Below are 22,205 nucleotides of genomic sequence, written 5' to 3' on the forward strand. Positions count from 1 at the left end.
CGTGACTTCACAGCACGCGACGAAATATCGGAAGTTGGTGTCTTTTTTTTTTAAACGCTGCCAATACGCCATTATACGGTAGCTGTAAATTTGAAACACGTTCAGTAAGTTATGTGGTCGTCCTGAAGACGTCAATCAAATACGTCTACATACGTCAATATGCGTTGGAGGTACGTTACTCATAGATTCAAAGCACATTACTCAGGTTAGAAATAAGTTTTGGATACGCTAAGCATTACCTCGACGTGCTTCGACTTATGAGTAACTTACAAGTAACGTGTGTCGACGTGTGCCAACGATCGCATAACGTGCCTCGAGGTGTGTCAACGATCGTGTAACGTGCCTACAACACGTTACTCATAGGTTATAAATAAGTTTCGGGTACGCTAATCATTACCTCGACGTGTTTCGACTTATGAGTAACTTACAAGTAACGTGTGTCAACGATCGCATAATGTACCTACAACTTATTCCCAGCATATGCGGAACGTGTGAGCCATACGCCGGCATACGTCGTAAAATTTCAAGCTTGCTAAAATTTGCGGACAACCACAAAGTACAACGATTAAAGCCAGCGTACTACGACGTATGGCAGTGTTTTTCAGCGTGCTCTTAACGTATACACAACTTACCCATAACGTATTCGACGTGTGCCAGCGTTTTAGATAAATTTTTCATAAATCGGCATACGCTGGCTTAATCGTCAAGGTGTGACAGCCCCTTTAACAATCCTCTTGAGGAAGTTTAGTCATTAAAACTCCTGGGTCTATCATCCATGATAATTCTTGGGCAAACCATATTTCAACATCGGCCTCTAAAGTCAGCTGCCAAGTCAATCCATCTTTACATAATTAAACATACTATTATCAAGTTTGGTCAAAATCCAATCGCAAGTTCATAAGGTAGTGCAGTAACAATTTTTACTGAGCATGACCTCTGACCTTTGACTTCTTGACCCCATCATCTAATCAGTTAATCTTTACATCATTATACATACTTGTACCAGTCGAAGTTGATCCCTTCAGTCATTATTAAATTATCGTGGAAACGAAAACCTATCATTGACGGACAACGAGAAAACATAATGCCTTTGGCGACTTTGTCGGCAGAGGCATAAAAGAATATGTAAAATGTATAAAAATAACATGTAAAACAATATATGCAAGATGTATAGAAATATGTACAACAGAAATAACATGTAAAATGTATAAAAATAACATGCAAATGTTTTAAAATAAAATGTAAAACAAATAATGTGGAAAAAGTATAAAAATAATGTAAAATGCATTAAAACATGTAAAACAGAAATAACAGGTAAATTGCATAAAATAACTCGTGAAACAGAACATGTAGAATGTATAAAAATTCTGAACAAAAATACCATCGTTGAATGAACACGCTAATATTATGGCCCACTGCTATTATTGCCCATATACCGTGTCATCCATGCACCCTAGACTCTCACATGCATTTCCATGATCCATAACTATTTTAATTGAGTATTAGGATATTTAATAACCACTTTTGTGCACATTAAACTCTTGTCACCAATGTGTGGCACAGAATGGAATCCTCTCATCTTCTCTCCTTGTCAAGCTTGGTGTGCCCCAAGGCAGTTTTCTGGGCCTAGTCCTTTTCCTGATGTTCACCAATGATCTCCCTGACTGGAAAATCCTCTTTATCCATTTGATGAAGACTCCACTAAAAACCATTCTATATACAGTACTTACATGTGAAATGAATAAACACATGTGAAAAACAAACAAAAACAAATCCATAAATATCATGTAAAATGTATAAAAATAGCATGTAAAACAATGGAGAATGCATAAAAATAACATGTAAAACAGCACATGTAAAATGAATAAAATATGTAAAACACAAATAATATGCAAAACATAAAATGTAAAATGTCAAAAAAGTAACATGATAAATGTACAAAATAAACATGCAAAGCAAAATATCATGTAAAATGTGAAAAAATAACATGAAGAACAATAACATGTCCAATGTATAAAAATAATGTAAAACGCATTAAAATATGTAAAAACAGAAATAACATGTAAATTGCAAAAAATAACATGTACAAAGTATACAACTAACATGTAAAATATTTAAAAAACATGTAAAACAAATAATATGGAAAAAAGAACATGTAAAATACCATGTAGAACATAACGTGTAAAACGTATAAAAATAACGTAAAACAAAAAAAAAAATTTAAAACGTATAAAAATAACATGTAGAACATAATATGTAAGATGCATAAAAATAACGCAAAATGCCTTAAAATATGTAAAACAGAAATAACATGTAAAATGTATAAAACTAACATGTGAAACAAATAACATGTAAAATGCATAAAAACAACATGTAGAACATAACATGTAAAATGTATAAAAAATAACATGTAAAACAGAAATATCTTAAAATATAAAACAATAACATGTAGAACATAACATGTAAAACAAATAACATGTAAAAAAATAGCATGCAAGATGTATAAAAATAACATGTAAAACAGAAATAACATTATCTATAACAATGACATGTGGAACATAACATGTCAAAAAATAAGATGTCAAACATAACATGTAAAACAAATAACATGTAAAATGCATAAAAATAACATGTAAAACAGAAATAAAATATATAATAACATGAAGAACATAACATGTAAAATATATAAAATAACATGCAAAATGTATAAAAATAACATGTAAAACAGAAATAACATAACATGTAAAATGTATAACATAACATGCAAAATGTATAAAACCAACATGTGAAACAAATAACATGTAAAATGCATCAAAATAACATGAAAGATGTATAAAAATAACATGTGAAACAGTAATAACATAAAATATATAACAATAACATGTAGAACATAACACATAAAAAATAAGATGTAGAACATGTAAAATGTATAAAAAATAACATGGAAAACGTATAAAAATAACATGTAATTCAGAAATAACATGAAAACTGTATTAAAATTATGAATTAAAATACCATCGTTAACTGAACATGCTACTATTATGGCCCACTGCTATTATTGCCAACATAGCGGTATCATCCATGCACCCGAAAATGTCACATACATTGCCATTATCCATAGCTTTATTGATTGATTATTAGGATATTTAACAACCACATTTGTGCACATTAAGCTCTCGCCGCCAACATGTGGCACTCAATGGATTCCTTTCATCTCCACTCCCTTTCAAGGCTGGTGTGCCCCAACGCAGTGTTCTGTGCCAAATCCTTTTGCTGATCTTCAACAATGATCTCCCTCACTCTCTGGAAAATCCTCTTGCTGATCTTCATCAATGATCTCTCTGAAAATCCTCTTTATCTATTTGATCATTGCTCTACTATAAACCCTCCTACAGTGCCGAAAGAAAGTCTACACCCTCTTTCAACATTCTCACCTTTTGCTACCTTCTAGCCTGGAATTAAATTGCATTAAATCAGGCTTTTTCCACATCGTAACCCACAACTTCCAAGTGAAAAACAAATTCTACAAATTTCAGAAAATTTATTAAAAATACAAAACTAGAATATCATGGTTAGAAATTGTCCACCCCCCTATTAACACAGCTAATACTTGGTGGAAGCTCTTTTCACAGCAATTACAGCTGTGAGTCTGTTGAGATAGCTCTCAAACAACTTTGCACACCTTGATTGGGCAATATTTCCCCATTCTGTGGAACAAAACTGTTCAAGCTCAGTAAAGTTGTGTGGGGAGCATTGATGGGCAGCAATCTTTAAGTCATGCCACAGAATTTCAATTGAATTGAGGTCAGGGCTCTAACTGGGCCACTCAAGGACATTTATCTTTTTGTTCTTTAGCCACTCCAGTGTAGCTTTGGCTGTGTGATTTGGGTCATTGCCATGCTGAAAGGTGAACTTCCATCCCTATTTTAGCTTTCTTGCAGAGTGCAGCAGGTTTTCCTCTAGGATTTTTCCATATTTTGCTCCATCCATTTTACATTCTATCCTGACAAGTGCACCAATCCCTGCTGATGAGAAATATCCCCATAACATGATGCTGCCACTATCATGCTTCACAGTAGGAATGGTGTTCTTTGGCTGATGTGCTGTGTTGGGTTTGCGCCAAACGTAACGTTTTTCATTTCGACCAAAAAGTTCCATCTTGGTTTTGTCAGACCACGAAACTTTTTGCGACATGGCTTCATAATCTCCAGAGTGGTTTTTTTGCATCCCCCAAGTGGGACTCAAGGTGGGCTTTTTTGAGTAACGGCTTCCTTCTTGCCACCCCACCGTACAGGCCAGACTTGTGGAGTACTTTGGATTTTGTCACATGGACACAGTGACCATTCTTTGACATAAGGCCAAAAAAAAAAAATGTTGCATTGGCGTAACGGGTCACTGAAAAATAGGGTAGGTCGGTCGGGATCTTTTTTATTATTTTTTTTTTTTCCTAATAAATCCCTCCCAAAATCTCCCCCGGCTCGAGTACCACCCTTTTTGTCGGCGGGTTCTGTCCGAAACACTTCCGGGTTTTTGCGATCGCGATCGCAATCAACAAGATACTTGAAAACGATAGCAAAACAACAAAAATAGCAAAAAATTTTTTTTTTTTTTTCCAAATTTTTTCGGCAAAATTTTTCGATAGCAAAAAAACAAAAAAAAAAAATGTAGGGTCGGCGGAATTTTTAGGGTCGGGCGGGTTATGCCAATGCAACATTTTTTTTTTTTTTTTGGCCTAAAGGCATGCAGCTCTTTCTTGCCATTGGCCTCTCAAATAAGTCTCGTCCTCCTTACTTGGTCATCCATTTTTGAGAGATGGCCTGATCTATGCAGGGTCTTAGTGGTATCATACACCTTCCACTTCTTAATGATTGTCTTTACTGTGCTCCAAGGGATATTTAAGGCCTTTGAAATATTTTTATAACCATCCCCTGATCTGTGCCTTTCCACAACTTTATGCTGTAGGTCTTTTGAAAGTTCCTTGGTGCTCATGGTCGAGTCTTTGCTGTGAAATGCATTACGCAGCAGATGAAATCTACAGGAACAGCTGATTCTATTCTGAAATAATCAGAATCACTACAATTTAACACAGGTGGAGGCCAATTAACTTGGTGTGCGAGTTTGAAGGTGATTGGTCACACATGAGCTCATTTACAATTGCTATTACAAGGGGGGTGGACACTTATCCAACTAAGATATTCTAGTTTTGTATGATGAATTAATTTTCTAAAATTTGTAGAATTTGTTTTCACTTGGGAGTTGTGGTTTACGATGTGCAAATAAAGGTGGAAAAAGTCAGATTTAATGCAATTTCCAGGTGATAAAGCAACAAAAGGTGAAAATTTTGAAAGGGGGTGTAGACCTTCTAAAATCTAAAGGCACTGTATATACTTACACATATCAATCTATATATTACTAAAACTCTCATCTTGTATGCATGCATGTATGTATGTATGTATGTATGTTCCTGAAATGCAGCCAAAACGGTACACGATAGCACAAAAATTTTAGGGCTACTTTACTCACAATTCTCCTGCGGTGTGCAGTATCAAGTTTCGTTCAAATAGGGCAACAAAAAATTATTAAAAAGAAAAAATTCCTGATTCAGTCAAGTACTCTTCAGGAGAATTTGATCAATGCAAACAACCTCAGCGGTATAGTTTGCTGGAGCTATCTCTTTTTTTATTTCCTTGAAATGATTTATTTCAAAATCTCAAACATTTAGTAGAGACAAAGAACGATTTATTTTTGAGCATGAAATAAACATCGCCATTTTTATCTCATACTTCCGTGTTCATTAATAAATAAAATTGTGTTTAGAAGATTATGCACAATAATTTAATCGACTTTATTTTCTCCGTTTTTTTTTTTCACATTGACGCGCAATATCAAGTTTCGTTCAAATCGGGCTTCGAAAAATATAATAAAAAAATCAATTCCCGATTCAGTCAAGTACTCTTCGGGATTATTTGATCAATGCAAACAAACTCAGCGGTATAGTTCACTGGAGCTACCTTTCTTTTGTTATTTTTGAAATGATTTTTTTTTATCAACCGCTGTCACAATGGGAACCCAACAGGTTCACGGGTCGTCTAGTAAAATGTATAAAAATAACATGTAAAACAACATGTGTAAAATGTACAAAAGAGAAATAAAATGCAAAGCAAAATAACATGTAAAACACCATATGTAAAATGTTAACAAAAACAAACATGTAAAACAAATAACATAAAATGTATAAAATAACATGTAAAATGTATAAACATAACATGTAAAACTTTTTCAAAAAAAAGTAAAAAAAATAACATAAAATGTATAAAAAAACAAAACAAAACAAATTTGACGCAAAAAAAAAACAAGTAAAATGTCTAAAATTAATGATAAATGTATATTAAAATTACCCCCGTGTGGGGGTGACGGTCATCTCTATAATACCACAAGTTCTCAATGTTCAGTTATAACCGAAGACTACTGCGCAGTTCTACTGCACAGCTCGAACTGCGCAGTTTGGTTAAAGATGACTCGGCATTTTGGCGCGCGTGCACGAAATTATATTTTGAAAATAAATGCCGACGTTTACATTTCCGGTTTTGAAACTTTTGCACCTTCGGCGGAAAATGTATAAATATAAAAGGCTAAAAATGTGTTTTATATTTATATTTCATTTCTCCTTCCTTCCTTCTTTGCGAATCGCATCGGCGTTTTTGACCATCTTCCAGATCACGTGACGATCAAACGGGAAGGAAATTCAAAAATCTGTCTGGTTAGATACAAGATAATATTTTTTACTATCATAATCAATAAACAGTTGCCGAATATCTTGTAGAATGGCAGACTAGATAGGTTTTGAAAATGGCGATTTTTATAACTTACGTGACCTCGTGACCTTGACCCTGACCTTGAACCCGGACAAAAGTTATATAGTTGTGCAACACTCATCGACCTCTACCCACATACTAAGTTTCATGAAGATCGGAAAGAAAAATTGTTGACGGACGGACATTTGGTCCGGCTTTATTAGGTCATCTCGTTAGAGATGACCTAAAAATGTAAAGCAAAATAACATGCAATATAGAATGGCACTCGGTGGAGCACATACCTCCAACAGGCTGAACAGTTTACGTTTTGTATCCCCCTAATAGGCTGGATCTACATCCGTATATTTTAACCAAAATTAAACCAGCTTGTTACTGTCACCGACACAACTCATCTACCAATTTATGTCCAAATCCATCCATAAATGTTTGACATATCCTGTTACATATCGTTTTTGTCACTATCTGTCAATGGTGAAGAATCACTGAAAATATTCTTGTATCTGGATCGAGATCTTCACCAAAACCAAATCAATTCGTCCTTGTCACATACCCAACCTGCACACCAAGTACTGTTATAATCCATCCACAACTTTTTGAAATATCATGCTAAATATTGTCTTCGGCTCCATCTCTCAATAGTGAAGAATTACTTAAAAACTAAAGTTTGGAGATCACAATACCCCAGTGTTGAAGTATATACTGTACTTTAATTCCAACAACATAATGATTTAAAAGATTTTTTTTTAATCCAGAAGTTTTGCGCTACTTTTGTCTAATCCATCACCCTTAGAGACTAACAAGATGAGGTTGAGTCAGAGTTTAGGAGATGGAGGCTTCATTGATCACCATATAATGCAGTTTCAATTGTCATCATACATAGCCATATCGGTAGCCTCTTCTTCACCCTGATACTGTACTCTCTTACATGCCATGCTCACTCATGTTATACATAAATATACATCATGGTTCTTGGAAGTATTATGCAGGTGATGTGTGTTCTACAGTGTTCAAGGATTCATTCAATTTAAATAAAGGTTCAAAGAGGTATGAAGATGTGTAAATAAATAAATTCCAGGTTTTACAACTGTTTTACCCAGTGTCTATTGCGTCACCCTATCGAACATGTTACATTAGTTTTTCGTACCTGTTGTTTATGTCTTTTATAGCGTCCTTAAAACACAGTAAGTTTCCAGTTTGGAATAATTTTCCATTTTGTTTGACAGCCAGGCAGGCAGACAGAGTAAAAATATTGGGTAGTCGATCCAGTCGAGAAAAAAAACATTTTTTTAAAATATATTTTTGAAATTTGTTCGACCCTTATTATCAGTTTTTCCGTCGATATGTATGTCTGTCTGTCTGTTCGGTCCAGTGCTCAGTTAATACAATGGTGATTTCGATGAAACTTGGTGGGTAGGTTCATACCATGACCGAGTTGTGTGAAAATGAGAACCGTTGCTATGGACACCACCGTTGCCTAGCAACGGGACTTTGAAATTTTTGAAAAATCATCTGAAAAATTGTTTTTTCGAAAATCAAAAATTGGGCCACAAGCGACTGTGGGCAGTACATTCAGCCATATTGTCAAAAATTTCCAGCCGAATCCTATGGAAACTGTCGGAGAAGATAGACTTTGAATGAACCCTGTTTGAAAACAATAAAAAAAAAAATCGAAGTTCGTTATATCTCAGAGACTATGAGTCAGATATACATGAAACTGGGATGGTAGGTATATGGTATGTCCTAGTTATGTGTGAGAAAGAACCGTTGCGATGGACCCCTCCATTGCCTAGCAACAGCCGAAAAACCTCTAAATGTGGGGGTATTTTAACGAAAAAACAATCTGCAACATTAACCCTTCAATCTAGAATCATGAATTTTCTTGTGCTTAATCCTCAGGTCATTCCCCATCGAACGGGCCCATCGCATCAGGTTATATTGGGTAGGCGACTACCCATGTCCGCCTACCGGCTTGTTATCTAACCTCTCTGCGCATGTGTGGTCGGGACGAATTCAGAGCCAAAAGTATGGTAAATTGGCAGACTTATCTTCCTTCCTATTCATGTTCCAATCCATGTTCAAAATATAACATTTGATTCACATAAGCTGTTCCACAATGATAAACTGACAATCATAAACTGATAAGACAGACAGATGGGCATGAACCAATTACTTCACCTTGCTAATTGCATCGTGTGTGGGGTAATTAAAAAAATAACGGATCTGGACTGTCACCAAATTCGAATTAATTATTCTTTGTCACACACCCAACCTGTCCACCAAGTTTCATTACAATCCATCCATAACTTTTTGAGATATATTACTCATAAACAGGGAGACTTTGTGGTTTGCAAGTTATTGCGGGAAATGAAAATCTGCTACGTACGCATGGACAAACAACCCAAAAACATAATGCCTCTGGCACCTCTGACAAAAAGAGGGATAAAAGATCTGATAGTTTACCAAGCTTCTCTTGCATCAATTCAAGCCGTTGGTCCACCTGTTTTCTTTGCTGCACTGCCAAGTCATGCTGCACACGTGTGCACACACAAACATGCATCAACCCACATAGTTAAAACAGGGAAATGCCAAACGGGAAAGTATCACAAGCAAATCATGACTGTGCGCACAGGTATACTTGGTGTGAATGCGCTTCTGCTTATTCATTACCAGTCTTATATTTTAGACACAACCAAACTTAATTGTTTAATTTTTGAACATGCACCTGCACAATATTCACCAAGTATAAGCCGAGATTCCAGCTTAACGTCATCAATCTTCTTCTACTCTCCTATATGTGTGATGTTTATTTTTAACATTTGTACAATTATTACATGCATCACAATGCCAATGTGAGGCGAGAGATCCAAACCTGCAGTCACTTCATCTTAAGATAAGCCTTTAAACGTCTCGCTGAACAGACCAGCCCAAGTTCCGGCCGAGTTGTCCATACATAAATAAATAAACTTTTTTCCCCCTAATATAAACAATTTGGTTTAATTGTGGAACATAAACAAAGATAAGCTAAATTATTTTTGTGGCTAACTATATACCTGAGAATGGAAATACTGCAGTACAACACACAGGGTGTCCAGTGCAAGGAGTGTGTTGGGACTTGCCACAGTCCATTCAACCAGTCTAGGTGTATTGGTCATGTGATCCACCTTGATCAGGTCATTGTGCGGATGTCTGAGCAAGGTCGACGATGTGGGACGTACCATCACAGTACCTAGAGGGAAAAACAAATCCATATACTCATCGGGCATTTCAGCTATTTCTTTGAATATCTATATTTTAGGCCAAAAGTTGTTTCATATTACAGATTCCTCCTCTCTGAACCTTAGCCGTACCTGCTTTGGCTGGCTGTCCTCCTGAAAAATCACGTGCTGTTCCTCCATGCTTTGCTCCCAACCTCCTGCTCTCAGCTGCAACTCTAACTGAAAGGGTATAGCCACAGAAAAATCTGTCAACACAAGAACTCCAGAAAGAAAATAAATTCGTTTCTGGTATTGGCATGCATGCGAACGACCAATGAACGAAATACTGAGTATGATTGAAAGAAGCGTGTTGTTGTCAGACACACCACTGAGACCAGTCTAGTGTACAAGGCAGGATGGGAATGAGAGGAACGTGGTAGTAATCGATTGTTGACAATGGGAAAAGCATGCTTGACGTGGGGAAGAAATGAGATTGAGGTAGTCCATTTACATGATCAAAACTATGGGCATTTACAGTTCCAGACAACAACTCGTTTGCACTTAATAAAACCAAGAAACAAAGGATATTGTTTTTAAAATGGTGATTTCCATACATGTATATAGTTAAATGATGTTGGCATTATTTTCATGATGATAAATCCATAAAGGATGTACAGTGCCTTCAGAAAGTATTCACACCCATAGACTCTTGTCACAGGTCATGTTAAAGCCTGAATATTAAAATGGAGTAAGGTTTTTATTTTTTGTATACCTTGTCGAGGCTCGTATGAGAGCGAACACACAACACACAACAAGGGGGGCAGGAGACAAGATGGGCAGGAGAGGGGAAGACAAAACAGTGGGGAACAGAGACATTGGGAGATCTGTGGAAGGAGAGGGATGGGGCGAGGTACACGTGGTATACAAGATGGACATTACAGGGACTTTCAGGAAGGATAGCAGGGAATTTGAAGGAGGTGGGGTTGGGGTGGGTTAGCGGGGATAGAAAAGATCGTGGTTTTGGATGGGGGAAGATAAGAGGTGGTGATGAACAGCTGTTTTGAAGGCCTGGAGGGAAGAATGGGATTGAGGAGAGTGAGGGAGTTTACTCCAAAGGTGGGGAAAAAGAGGAATGAAAGAGTGAAGGTGAGCAGTATTTCGTGATTTGGGTAGTTTTACCAGAAGGGGGTTGCTGGCGGATCTTGAGCGCCCTGCGGAAATATGGGGGAGACATATAGCAGACAGAGCGGTGGGCGGTGGGGGGGGGAAGGGGGCGAGACCAAAGAGGAGGCAGTGGAAGACAGAAAGACCACCGACCTGCCTGCAGTGAGAGAGTGAGAAGCCCAAAGACTCAGCCTCACCGCAGGAGATACCAATGATCCAAAATGACTTGGTTTCCACAGCGTGAAGCCGAGAAAGGTGAGAGGCAGGAGCACCAGCCCAAAGGGGAGAGCATTACTTCATCAGGCTGTGGACAAAAGCTTTGTATGTGGTCAGGAGCTCAGTTGTGCCGAGGAAGGACTTTGCACGATGGAGGATTCCCAGTTGGCGACTGGCTTTGGAGGCGAGGTTGGAAATGTGGCTTTCCCAGGAAAGATCATGGCAGATAGTGAGACTCAGAAGCTTGAATGAAAGGACTTCTTCAAGAGGATGGTTGAAAAAGTAGATGGGGGGGGAGTCTAAACGGTCCTTTCAGAGAGACATAGTGAGAGTGTGAGATTTGTCAGGATTGAAAGACATATTCCACGTGTTGGACGAGTTTGTGATTTTATCAAGATCTGCAGAGAGCGAAGAAGTGTAAATTTTTTGTCAGTGATCTCCATAAAATACCCCATAAAGGACAAAGTGAAAACATGTCCAGAAATTTTTATGAATTAATGAAAAATGAAAAGCTGAAATCTCTTGCGTCAATAAGTATTCAACTCCTTTGCTATGACACTCCAAATTGAGCTCAGGTGCATCCAATTTTCTTTGATCATCCTTGAGATGTCTCTACAACTTGATTGGAGTCCACCTGTGGCCAATTAAATTTATTGGACATTATTTATCAGGAAACACACATTTCTCTAAAGCCTGTATCTCACTGGGATGCGACAGCTCGCGACTAGTTGGAGACACCAAATTGCGATAAAACAGCGATAATTTTCACTTGGAATCACACTGAATTTATACTAAATCACATTTGTGAATGTCTCATGAATATCGCACGAATGTTCCATGAACTCCCGGCGAAATTTGGGATGAACTTCGCCTGGAGTTCGCATACATGTCGCACGACATTCGCGTGACGTTCAGGTGATAAAACTGAGAATTTTTTGGCACATGCAACTGTCGCGCGACGGTCACACGACGGTTGTGCGACCATCGCGCAAATGTCGTGCAACAGTCGCACGAATATATATATATATATATATATATATATATATATATATATATATATATATATATACATATATATATATATATATATATATATATATATATATATATACATATATATATATATACATATATATACATATACATATATATACATATATATACATATATATACATATATATATACACACACACATACACATACACGAGGCCTCTCTCTTCCAGCAATCATATTGTCATCTGACGTCAAGCGAGATGGACCGCAGTGAAGAAGTGCAGAACCTGCTGGATGAGGACCTCAACCTGGATGAGGACCAGGCTGACATGCTGAAGGCTGCAGCATGTCTCCTTGCTGCTGCTGCAGTCAAGAAGGCCAAGTCCAAAGCCAGAGAAAGGAGGGCCAGAATAGAAAGAAGAAAGAAGAGTGTTTGGGTGAGAGAATGGCTCTTGATGAGACACAAGTATGGCATGTATGAGAGGCTGTTATAGTCGTAGTAGTAGTAGTAGTAGTAGTGCTTTTACTCATAACAGGAGAGAAAGAGGACAGACAATGCTGGTTTTACAATTTGGACTATGAGTTTGTTTGTTTTTTTTTTTAGTCATATCTGGATTGAAATATTGTGAATCTATCTACATTACATTGCATGGATAACATGTGGATTTCTTCGTATATCTTAAATTGAGTAGACAAAACATTGTGCAAATTTCTGATTAATTTCTTTTGAAATAACAGAACAACAATTGGAGCAAAAGACTATAATAAATGAAATTGTCACATGAAAATATGTAAGTATCAAATGAAAATTTTCAAGTGAAAACAATGATAGATACACTGTCAAGTTACAAACACATACAAGTTTTCATACAGTATCAAAAAAATAAACAGGTGGCCACGCAGTTTTGTCGCACTATCAGGGGTCCCAGGACAGATTATCACTTTTTTCTCCAATCAGTCACAATTTAGTTTCATAGGTCGCCAATCCCTCACAAAGTTGTCTCACATTTGTCGCATCTTCTGACTCATGGAAACTAAATTGAGAAGGGTTTGAGACCAGTTCGAGACAACCACGACGACTGACTATTTTGAGAGAAAATTTGTCGCACGAATTTTTTGAACATGTTCAAAATTCAAGCGACACCAGAGCGACGTCCTGCGACTCACGCGAGGAAATTGAGAACCACCGCGAACGTTTCCAGACATTTTGGAGAATCCCCTTCGCATTTTGTCGCAACCCAGTGAGATACAGGCTTTAGGTCCCACAGTTGACAGTGCATGTCAAAGCAGAAATTCGACCATGAAGTCCAAGGAACTGTCCGTAGGACCCTGAGATAGAATTGTGAGGAGGTGTAGATCTGGGGAAGGGAATGAAACAATGTCTAGAGTGTTGAAAGTTCCCAAGAGCACAATGAGCTCCATCATTAGGAAATGGAAAGAATATAGAATGATCCAGACTCTTCCTAGAGCTGGTGTCTAACCAAATTGAGCAACTGGGCAAGAATGACCTTGGTCAGGGAGGTAACCAAGAACCCAATGACCATTCTGACAGAACTACAGAGTTCCTTGGCTGAAATTGGAGAACCTGCCTGAAGGACAAGATTTACGTTCCAACAAGACAATGACCCAAGCATACAGCCAAAGCAACACTGGAATGGCTTCGGAACAAGAACATGAAAGTCCTTGAGTGGCCCAAGCAAAGCCCCGACTTGAATCCCATTGAGAATCTGTGGAAATACTTGAACATTGCTGTTCACTGACGCTCCCTGTTCAACTTGGCAGAGCTTGAGCAAACTTGCAAGGAAGATTTGGAGAAAATCCCCAAATACAGATGTGCAAAGCTGATACAGACATACCCAAGAAGAATCGAAGCTGAAATCACTGCCAAAGGTGCTTCTTCAAAGTATTGGCTCAGGGGGTTGAATACTTATTGACGCAAGACATTTCAGCTTTTCATTTCAAATAATTTGTAAACATTTCTAGAAAACATGTTTTCACTTTGTCATTGAGGGTTATTTTGTGCAGATCGGTGACCAAAAAAAAATTCAATTTCATCCATTAAATTCAGGCTGTTACAACAAAATGTGCCAAAAGTCGTGGGGTGTGACTACTTTCTGAAGGCACTGTAAATATTACATTTATATAGGCAAATACAGTATATGAAAAGACTGATAATATCACATCTGGCATGGTCACCCTCAATGCTGTCACTTCTATATCTACGAGACCTTACTGAAATTGTGCTTTGAATGCCCTCAGGGCTCATCAACTGCCTCGCCTTGTGCACTGCCTATGCCCCCGAGAGATATTTTTCTGCTCCAAAGTCTTGTTATTCGCCAGAGCAGTTCGTTCTACATGAAGTTGGCTGTTCAGTCATCTCTCCCCCAATGTGCCTTTCCCGGCTCTCGCTTCCCCTCCCACTCTCAGCATCTCCCTGGGTGTGCGCTGCCACTCGCCACGTCACCACAGGGCGAAAACCCCTTACCTGTGGAAAATATTTTAAACCACCCATTAGCCACTGTGGCTAATCCATGTTTTAGTGTTTTTGTTTTTTTTTACCAGTTTTAGACGAATTTTGGGTGATTTTAGCACAGAATTCAACCTTCGTTGAGATGGCCGCCATTTTGTAAGTTTTGATTATGGGAATCACGTGACGTGTGATTTCGTACAAGCTTATATATACTAACTTTAGTAGTTATAAAACTAGTTTCTAGTAAAAAAAAAAAATCGACTGAAATTACACATGATTCCCATGATGCTCTTCTCAAAATTTTATTTTAATTATTTTTTTCCCCCCGGAATGATTCGGCACGATTCGGCGCTACATGCTTCGTTTGGTCAGTGGTTGCCAGGTGAGTTTTGACACAATCAGTAGTAGTACCTGTAGTAGGAAGAGTTTGTTTGGATGAGCGAGTTTGATGGGTGACTTTGGTTGGTTGGATGAGTGAAGTTGATGGGTGAGATTGGTTGTATGAGTGAGTTTGATGTGTGAGATTGGTTGGAAGTGTGAGTTTGATGTTTTGGAAGTGTTGGAAGTGTGAGTTCCTTTTGAAAGCCAGAGCACACACAGATCTCCATATCTTTTTTTTGGAAAGAAAGTTCTGGCTCGTGGAGGAGCTAGAACATATAATGGATCAGGACATAGCAGAACAACAGCAACATTAGAAAGAGGGGGGGGGGCACACCAACAGTAGTGACGAGGGACAAAACAGACAGACACTTGGAAAAACAAGAAGGGCACTCGATGGAGCGCATACCTCCACCACACAATGCCTGATCCAGTGGAACATATCAGGCCCAATACATTTTTGAAATATCATGCCATATATCGTTTTTGGCCCAATCTCTCAATGGTGAAGAATCACTTTAAAATTATATAATTCTCGTATCCAGATTCGGATTCAGATCTTCACCAAAATCAAATCAATTAATCCTTGCCACACACTCAACGTGTCCACCAAGTTTCGCCCGAATCTGTCCACAACTTTTTGAGATATCTGCACACAAACAAACAAACAAACAGACAAAAAGGGGTGAAAACATAACCTCCTTCACATTCAGTGCCGGAGGTAATAAAGGATGTGGGGGAGAGTAAGGGCTACAGCAAAATACATGGGGTTGACGAGATGGATGCAGTCGCAAACGCTCAGAAAGGAAAAACTGGAAATTTGGAAAGGGGTTGGCTTGGGGGAGGATTAATGGGGGTATAAAAGATCATGGTTTTATATGGGGGGTGGTCTGAGGTGGTGGTGAACAGCTGTCTTGAAGCCCTGGATGGGAGAATGAGATTGAAGAGACTGCGGAAGTATAGGTAGTGGACAAAAAAAATGGAAATACCTGGGTAAACAAGGAACACCAAGTATATTGAAAGCAACACACAAGTGTGGCCATGTGTTAATTAAGCAAATAACATCCCAGTATGCTAAGGGTCATGTATAAAAATGCTGCACAGACTTGGTTGCCTAAATTATGGCTCGCATGGTTGCAAGAGGAGATCTCAATGACTTTTAAAGAGGAGTAATTGTTGGGGCACTTTTAGCAGGAGTTTCAGTGACAAAGACAACTCAATTTGATGATGGTTCACGAGCAATGGTGTCTCAGGTGATGTCGGCATGGAACGCCGAGGGAAAGATATCATCAGCAAAGGGCGACAGTGGGCAGAAGCACATACTCCAGGATTGTGATAGCCGTGAATGAATTTGAAGTGCAAGGGAAAGCAGGCGAGCAATTGCAGATCAATTGACTGCAAATTTCTACTTGGGGAGCGAGTGGCCAGTTTCATCAAAAACGGTCCGCCGAGAACTCCACAGAGCGGGATACCATAGTGGGGATGCAGTGCACAAACCGCACACACCTGGCAATGCACGTTTGCGAGTTAATTGGTGCAAAGAGCACAGGCAATGGACTACCAAGCAGTGGAGAAATGTGATTATGGTCAGATGAATCATCCTTCACAAATAGACAAGTGCAGGTATGGCACCAACCTAAAGGACTCTACAACCCTGAGTGCTTGGTTTGGTGAAAGGTTCTGGTGGTTCTGTAATGTTGTGAGCACATTTTTTGGCATGGTTTGAGTACAGTCATTCCTTTAGAAGACAAGGTCAATGCAAATCGCTACTTAATGGTCCTGAGTGATCATATTCACCCCATCTTGCAGCATTTCTTTCTTGTGGGGAGGGGTGTTTTCCTGGATGACAATGTCCCCATCCACAGAGCACGTGTGGTCGCCCAATGGTTTGATGAGCATGACACTGATGTTATCCATATGTCATGGCCTTTTCAAACACAAGATCTGAATGGAATCAAGCATTTATGGGATATTCTGGAACGACGCCTGAGACAGCGTTTTCCACCTCCATCAAATATGTGCGAGTTGATGACTTTCTCATGGAAGAATGGTGCCGCATCCCTCCTGCAAAATTACAGACGCTGGTGAACTCTATGCCACAGCGCATACAGGACGTACTGGCCACATGTGGTAGCCCAACGCCCCATTAAGTGACTTTACAATGGCGTTTCCATTTTTTGTCCACTACTAGTAGGTGCCACAGGTGAGAGAAAAGAGGAACAAATGAGTGGAGATGAACAGTGATTCTGGATCTGGATTTTGGGAGTTTCACCAGAAGGGGGTTTCTGGCAGATCATGTGTGCCTTTTGCAGAATCCTGGAGGGGGGGAGTGGAGGGACAAAATAGGGAGAAGGCAGGGGGTGCAAGACTAGAAAGAAAGTGGTAAATGACAGAGACCACCGACCTGTCTGCAATGTGGAAATTGTAGGCCCAAAGACTAAGCTTCGTCCCGGGATATTCCGATAATCTTGAAGGCCTTGGTTTCCATGGCGTTAAGATTTGCAAGGTGTGAAGCAGGGGCACCAACCCAGAGGTGAGGGAGAGAGCAGTACTCCATCAGGCTACGGATGACGTCCTTGTAGATAAATAGGAGTTCAGTAGTGCCAAGGAAAGACATTGCACGACAGAGGATGCTCAGTCAGCGACTGGCTTTAGAGACCAACTTAGAAGCGTGGTTTGCCCAACTTAGAAGAACAAGCTCAAATGAGCTAAGATCCTCGTCCTCTTAATGATGACGTCATAAAAACGAAGACGTCATCGTGATGTATCAGGTTTGTGATAAATTATCTGTGCTAATGCCCGGCTTGATTCCCGCAAACAAAAACAGCTTGCCTAGTTTCGGAGATAATGGTATAGGCGATTTCCATTAGCGGCGATATTATGACGTCAACTTTTTTTCTCGGAAGAATTTCCAAAATCGGAGATGGTTACTGCCTGCGCGTTGGCTTTCTGCATATGCATGGCGAGTTTCACGAAGATCCGATGAAAACTCTGGGTTGTGAAACAAAAAATGTAAAAAAATAGGAATGACGTCATAAAAATTGATATGATGTCATAGTGATGTATCATATGTGCGGTAATTCATCTCTGCTAATGCCCTGTTCGAGTCCCGCAAACAGAATTCAAAAATCTTGCCTAGTTTCGGAGATAATTTTTAGACGACTTCCATTAGCTGAGATATTTTGACGTCATAACTTTTTTTCTAGAAGGTATTTTCAAAATCGGAGATGGTTACTGTCTGCGCAGGGTATTTTTACATATATAAGCCAAGTTTCAGGAAGTTTCGATGAAAACTGTAGGTTGTGAAACAAAAAAGCCCACAAGAAGAAGATGAAGAACAACATGAGTAAGACTTAGAGATCCTCCACGAGGATCTAAAAAATAATGGCTGATAGTGAGACCCAAATGTTTGAGTGACAGAACTTCTTCAAGAGGGTTGTTAAGAAAGTAGATGGCAGGGTTTGCCAGCCAGTCATTTTGGAGCAATTGAATGAGAGTGTGAGATTTGACAGGATTGAAAGACATATTCCAAGTGTTTGACCAGCTTGTGATTATATCAAGGTCTGAAGAGAGGGAAGAGGCTGTTGCCTGCTTATCTGAAGGATGAGGGATGTCATGGCAGAGGGAGGATCATTGCATCCCCATTTGATTTTACTCCCTTCCTTTGTTATTTAGCTTTCGCTGTTGGTCCAAAGCATTATTGTTCGTGATCATTGTTGCTTATTTATAATGTATCATCTTGTTCTTGTATGCCTTTAATGAATTATTTGTTTATGATGAAAGTGGTGTTATTCATTCAATTCATTGGTGTAATCAAGCTCCAAATTAAACCATAATTTGGAGTATTAAGAAAACAGGTTTCCCAGAAATTTGATCCACCACCTGAGCTCACATTCAAGTTCCACCGTGAAGGGATTGCCAACTTCTGCCCAGAGGTGCACAACGATATTTTCACTTAACTTCTAAAGCCTACTGCAGATGACTTCACTTCCATTTTCCAAGGTTAACTTACCAACCAAAATAGCCTTCATGACCACGATGCGAGTTGTAAAGGATTTTCAAAAGACAAGTGGTCAAGCCGACTGAAACACGCACCTGCATGATGTCAGGATGAAATTTTAAATCAATGTAGATTTGAACCCTAAATGCTGTGGTGAGATTGGCAATAGAGCTGCCATCCCATGATGCAAAAGATACTCCAACAAGAAATGCACCGTCTATTGGATGGACATTAGCCAGGTGTCCTGTCTCCTGTCTGCCACCATTAGTTGCTGGACGTTAAATATCCCACAGTGTCTTTCATGAAGAGCAGGCGAGTTATTGCCAGCACCCTGAACCAATTACAAATTCCTCCCTGGATTGTGGTTAGCAAGTGGTCTGGTCTTCTTGGATATCACTTGATACCAGGTTACATGGCTTGCTATCTTAGAGTGTAGGTCCAACATTATAAACAAATTCACACGTCAACGTGTTCGCAGGACATATGTGAACGGGCCATCTTTGGCTACAGGGCGCCTACCTGAGCTTTAGGAGGTCCAAATATTTTGATTGTAAAAACACCGAGTGAAATAAAGACCAAAAACCGAACACAGACACACACCGATGTCTTATAATCAATTCTCTTCCATAGTCCTGGTAAATCCAATGAGTAAACTGGGCTCGTCCTGAGAAGAAGAGATCACTGACTACTCGACCAGCCACAATAAGCATTTAAGGGGTGAGCTTACCTCGACCAAAACCATTAAGACAAGCTCCACAAGAAGATCACTGCAGTTTCTATCAGCTGGAAATAGCCAATACACTGTCCAACCAATGAACCCAGATCAAAACTCATGCCCACCGGCAGACACAAAGATCGAGCACAATCAATATGAGTGCAAAGTTATAAATATAAAAAACAAACTTGGAGAAAATGTTATACAAGCGCCCGCGTACCACATTCCTGGCACAGTAGGCATGTGACCCCTACACCCGATGGAGTTCAAACGTAACTTGTCCGTACAAGCTGAAATTTTACACCAGCTTGAGAAACCTGGAAACTCATGCCTCAGAACCTTCACTTCATCATACGTATCTAAACTCCCACCTCATCGTGCCCCAACCATCTTCAGAACAACAAAATTGAAAAAATAAAATTGGTTTCTGGTTGCTGTCAACAAAAGTAAGATTGGAAGAAATGAAGGCATGAACGCAGTCCATTTCATATTATTGGTTCCTGAACAGCCGTATGGTTGCACCAAACTCAAGTAATTGGTGTTATGGTTAGAAAATCTTGGTTTACGCTTAGCAGTGAGAACGTGTAATACAACTTGGGAATTGCTAGGGTTAAGACGTGCAAACGAGGCACCTCACTCACTCGCATAGCCCTGAAATAACTAAAATTGGTCTGCGTACATTCCATTGGGCCAAGAGAACTCGGATCTAACCACACCTGCCCACAGTCGCTGCTCGAACAATGAATAGCAAAACAAACCCAAATCCTTCCACCACACTGCACAAACGCAGGAAACTCCCCCCAAAATACAGCTTTCCCACAACTGGTCATCTTCTCTAGAAGATCCAATCAACACAAAGCCCTTACACAAGTTCTTATAATGTTTACAAACGAACTGGAAAGGAAATTATAAATAAAATTAAAATGGCTCCCCGTTCATCCAGTAGTACACTCGTGCAGGATTGCTTTCACACCTACTAGGGTCATCCCAAAACTTCTCAGTCCACTTGTGACTTCCTTAAAGTAAAAGGTCCAAATGATATCTCTGCTAAATATCGAATTTCTCACACAATTGATTTTGCTTCAGAAATCAGAATAATGGGATCAACTAAGGACGTGGGGGTGGCGGATGGGTATTTTTCTGATTTTTAAAATTTTTTGTACACACTGTCGAAGCTCGTGTGAGAGCGAACACACAGAACGTATAACAAGGGGAACAGGAGACAAGAGGGGTGGGAGAGGGGAAGAAAAAAGTGTGGAACAGAGACATGAGGAGATCTGTGGAAGGGAGAGGGATGGGGTGGGGTACACAGGGTAAACAAGATGGACACTCCAGGGACTTTAAGGTCCTTATATGACAGGGACTTTCAGGAAGGAAAGCAGGGAATTTGAAGGAGGTGGGTTTTGGGTGGATTAGCGGGGGTAGAAAAGATCGTGGTTTTGGATGGGGGTTTACGTTATGTATCCCACTAACCACCAGAAGAGATGGTGGTGAACAGCTGTTTTGAAGACCTAGAGGGAAGAGTGGGATTGAAAAGAGTGTGGGAGTTTGTTCCAAAGGTGGGGAAAAAAATAGGAATTGAAAGAGTGAAGGTGAGCAGTGATTCTTTATTTTGGTAGTTTTACGAGAAGGGGGTTGCTGGCGGACCTCGAGCACCCTGCGGAAATATGGGGGGAACATATCTCAGACAGAGCAGGTGGGGCAAGGCTGGAGAGGAGACGGTAGAAGACAGAAAGACCAACGACCTGCCTGTGGTGAGAAAGAGGGAGATCCAAATATAGTTTCAATGCAGGAGATACCAATGATCCTAAATGCCTTGGTTTCCACAGCGTGAAGCCAAGAAAGGTGAGAGGCAGGAGCACCAGCCCAGAGGGGAGAGCTGTACTCCATCAGGCTGCAGACGAAAACTTTGTATGTGGTCAGGAACTCAGGTGTGCCAAGGAAGGACTTTACACAAAGGAGGATGCCCAGTCGGTGACTGGCATTGGAGGCCAGCTTTGAATTGTGGCTTTCCCAGGAAAGATCATGGTAGATAGTGAGACCTAGAAGCTCATGAAAGTAGTTCTTCAAGAGAATTGTTGAGAAAGTGGATGGGGATTTTTTCCAGATGGTCCTTTCGGAGAGAGATTGTGAGAGTGTGAGATTTGTCAGGGTTGAAGGACATGTTCCACATGTCGGACCAGTTTGTGATTTTATCCAGATCTGCAGAGAGTGAAGAAGCTGCTGCTTGCCGGTTTGAGGGATGACAGATGGTACGGC

The 22,205-nt window shown here is 39.6% G+C and overlaps 1 protein-coding gene across 8 annotated transcripts in view; it reads right to left on the minus strand.

Moving 5' to 3' along the window:
- Positions 1–22,205, minus strand: part of LOC147018245 (uncharacterized) — a 72,651-nt gene that overhangs the window by 27,368 nt on the left and 23,078 nt on the right. For all 8 annotated transcript variants that reach the window (XM_085897768.1, XM_085897766.1, XM_085897765.1 and 5 more), the window contains 3 exons: positions 10,163–10,249; positions 9,866–10,041; positions 9,276–9,342 (listed from right to left, as the gene is read on the minus strand). In XM_085897768.1, coding sequence (XP_085753894.1) covers positions 9,276–9,342; positions 9,866–10,041; positions 10,163–10,249 — 330 coding nt within the window. The remainder of the gene's footprint in view (positions 1–9,275; positions 9,343–9,865; positions 10,042–10,162; positions 10,250–22,205) is intronic.

This window comes from Eptatretus burgeri, chromosome 10, assembly GCF_056783735.1.
Source record: "Eptatretus burgeri isolate ZD-2024b chromosome 10, Ebu_testis_v1, whole genome shotgun sequence".
Lineage (NCBI taxonomy): Eukaryota > Metazoa > Chordata > Myxini > Myxiniformes > Myxinidae > Eptatretus > Eptatretus burgeri.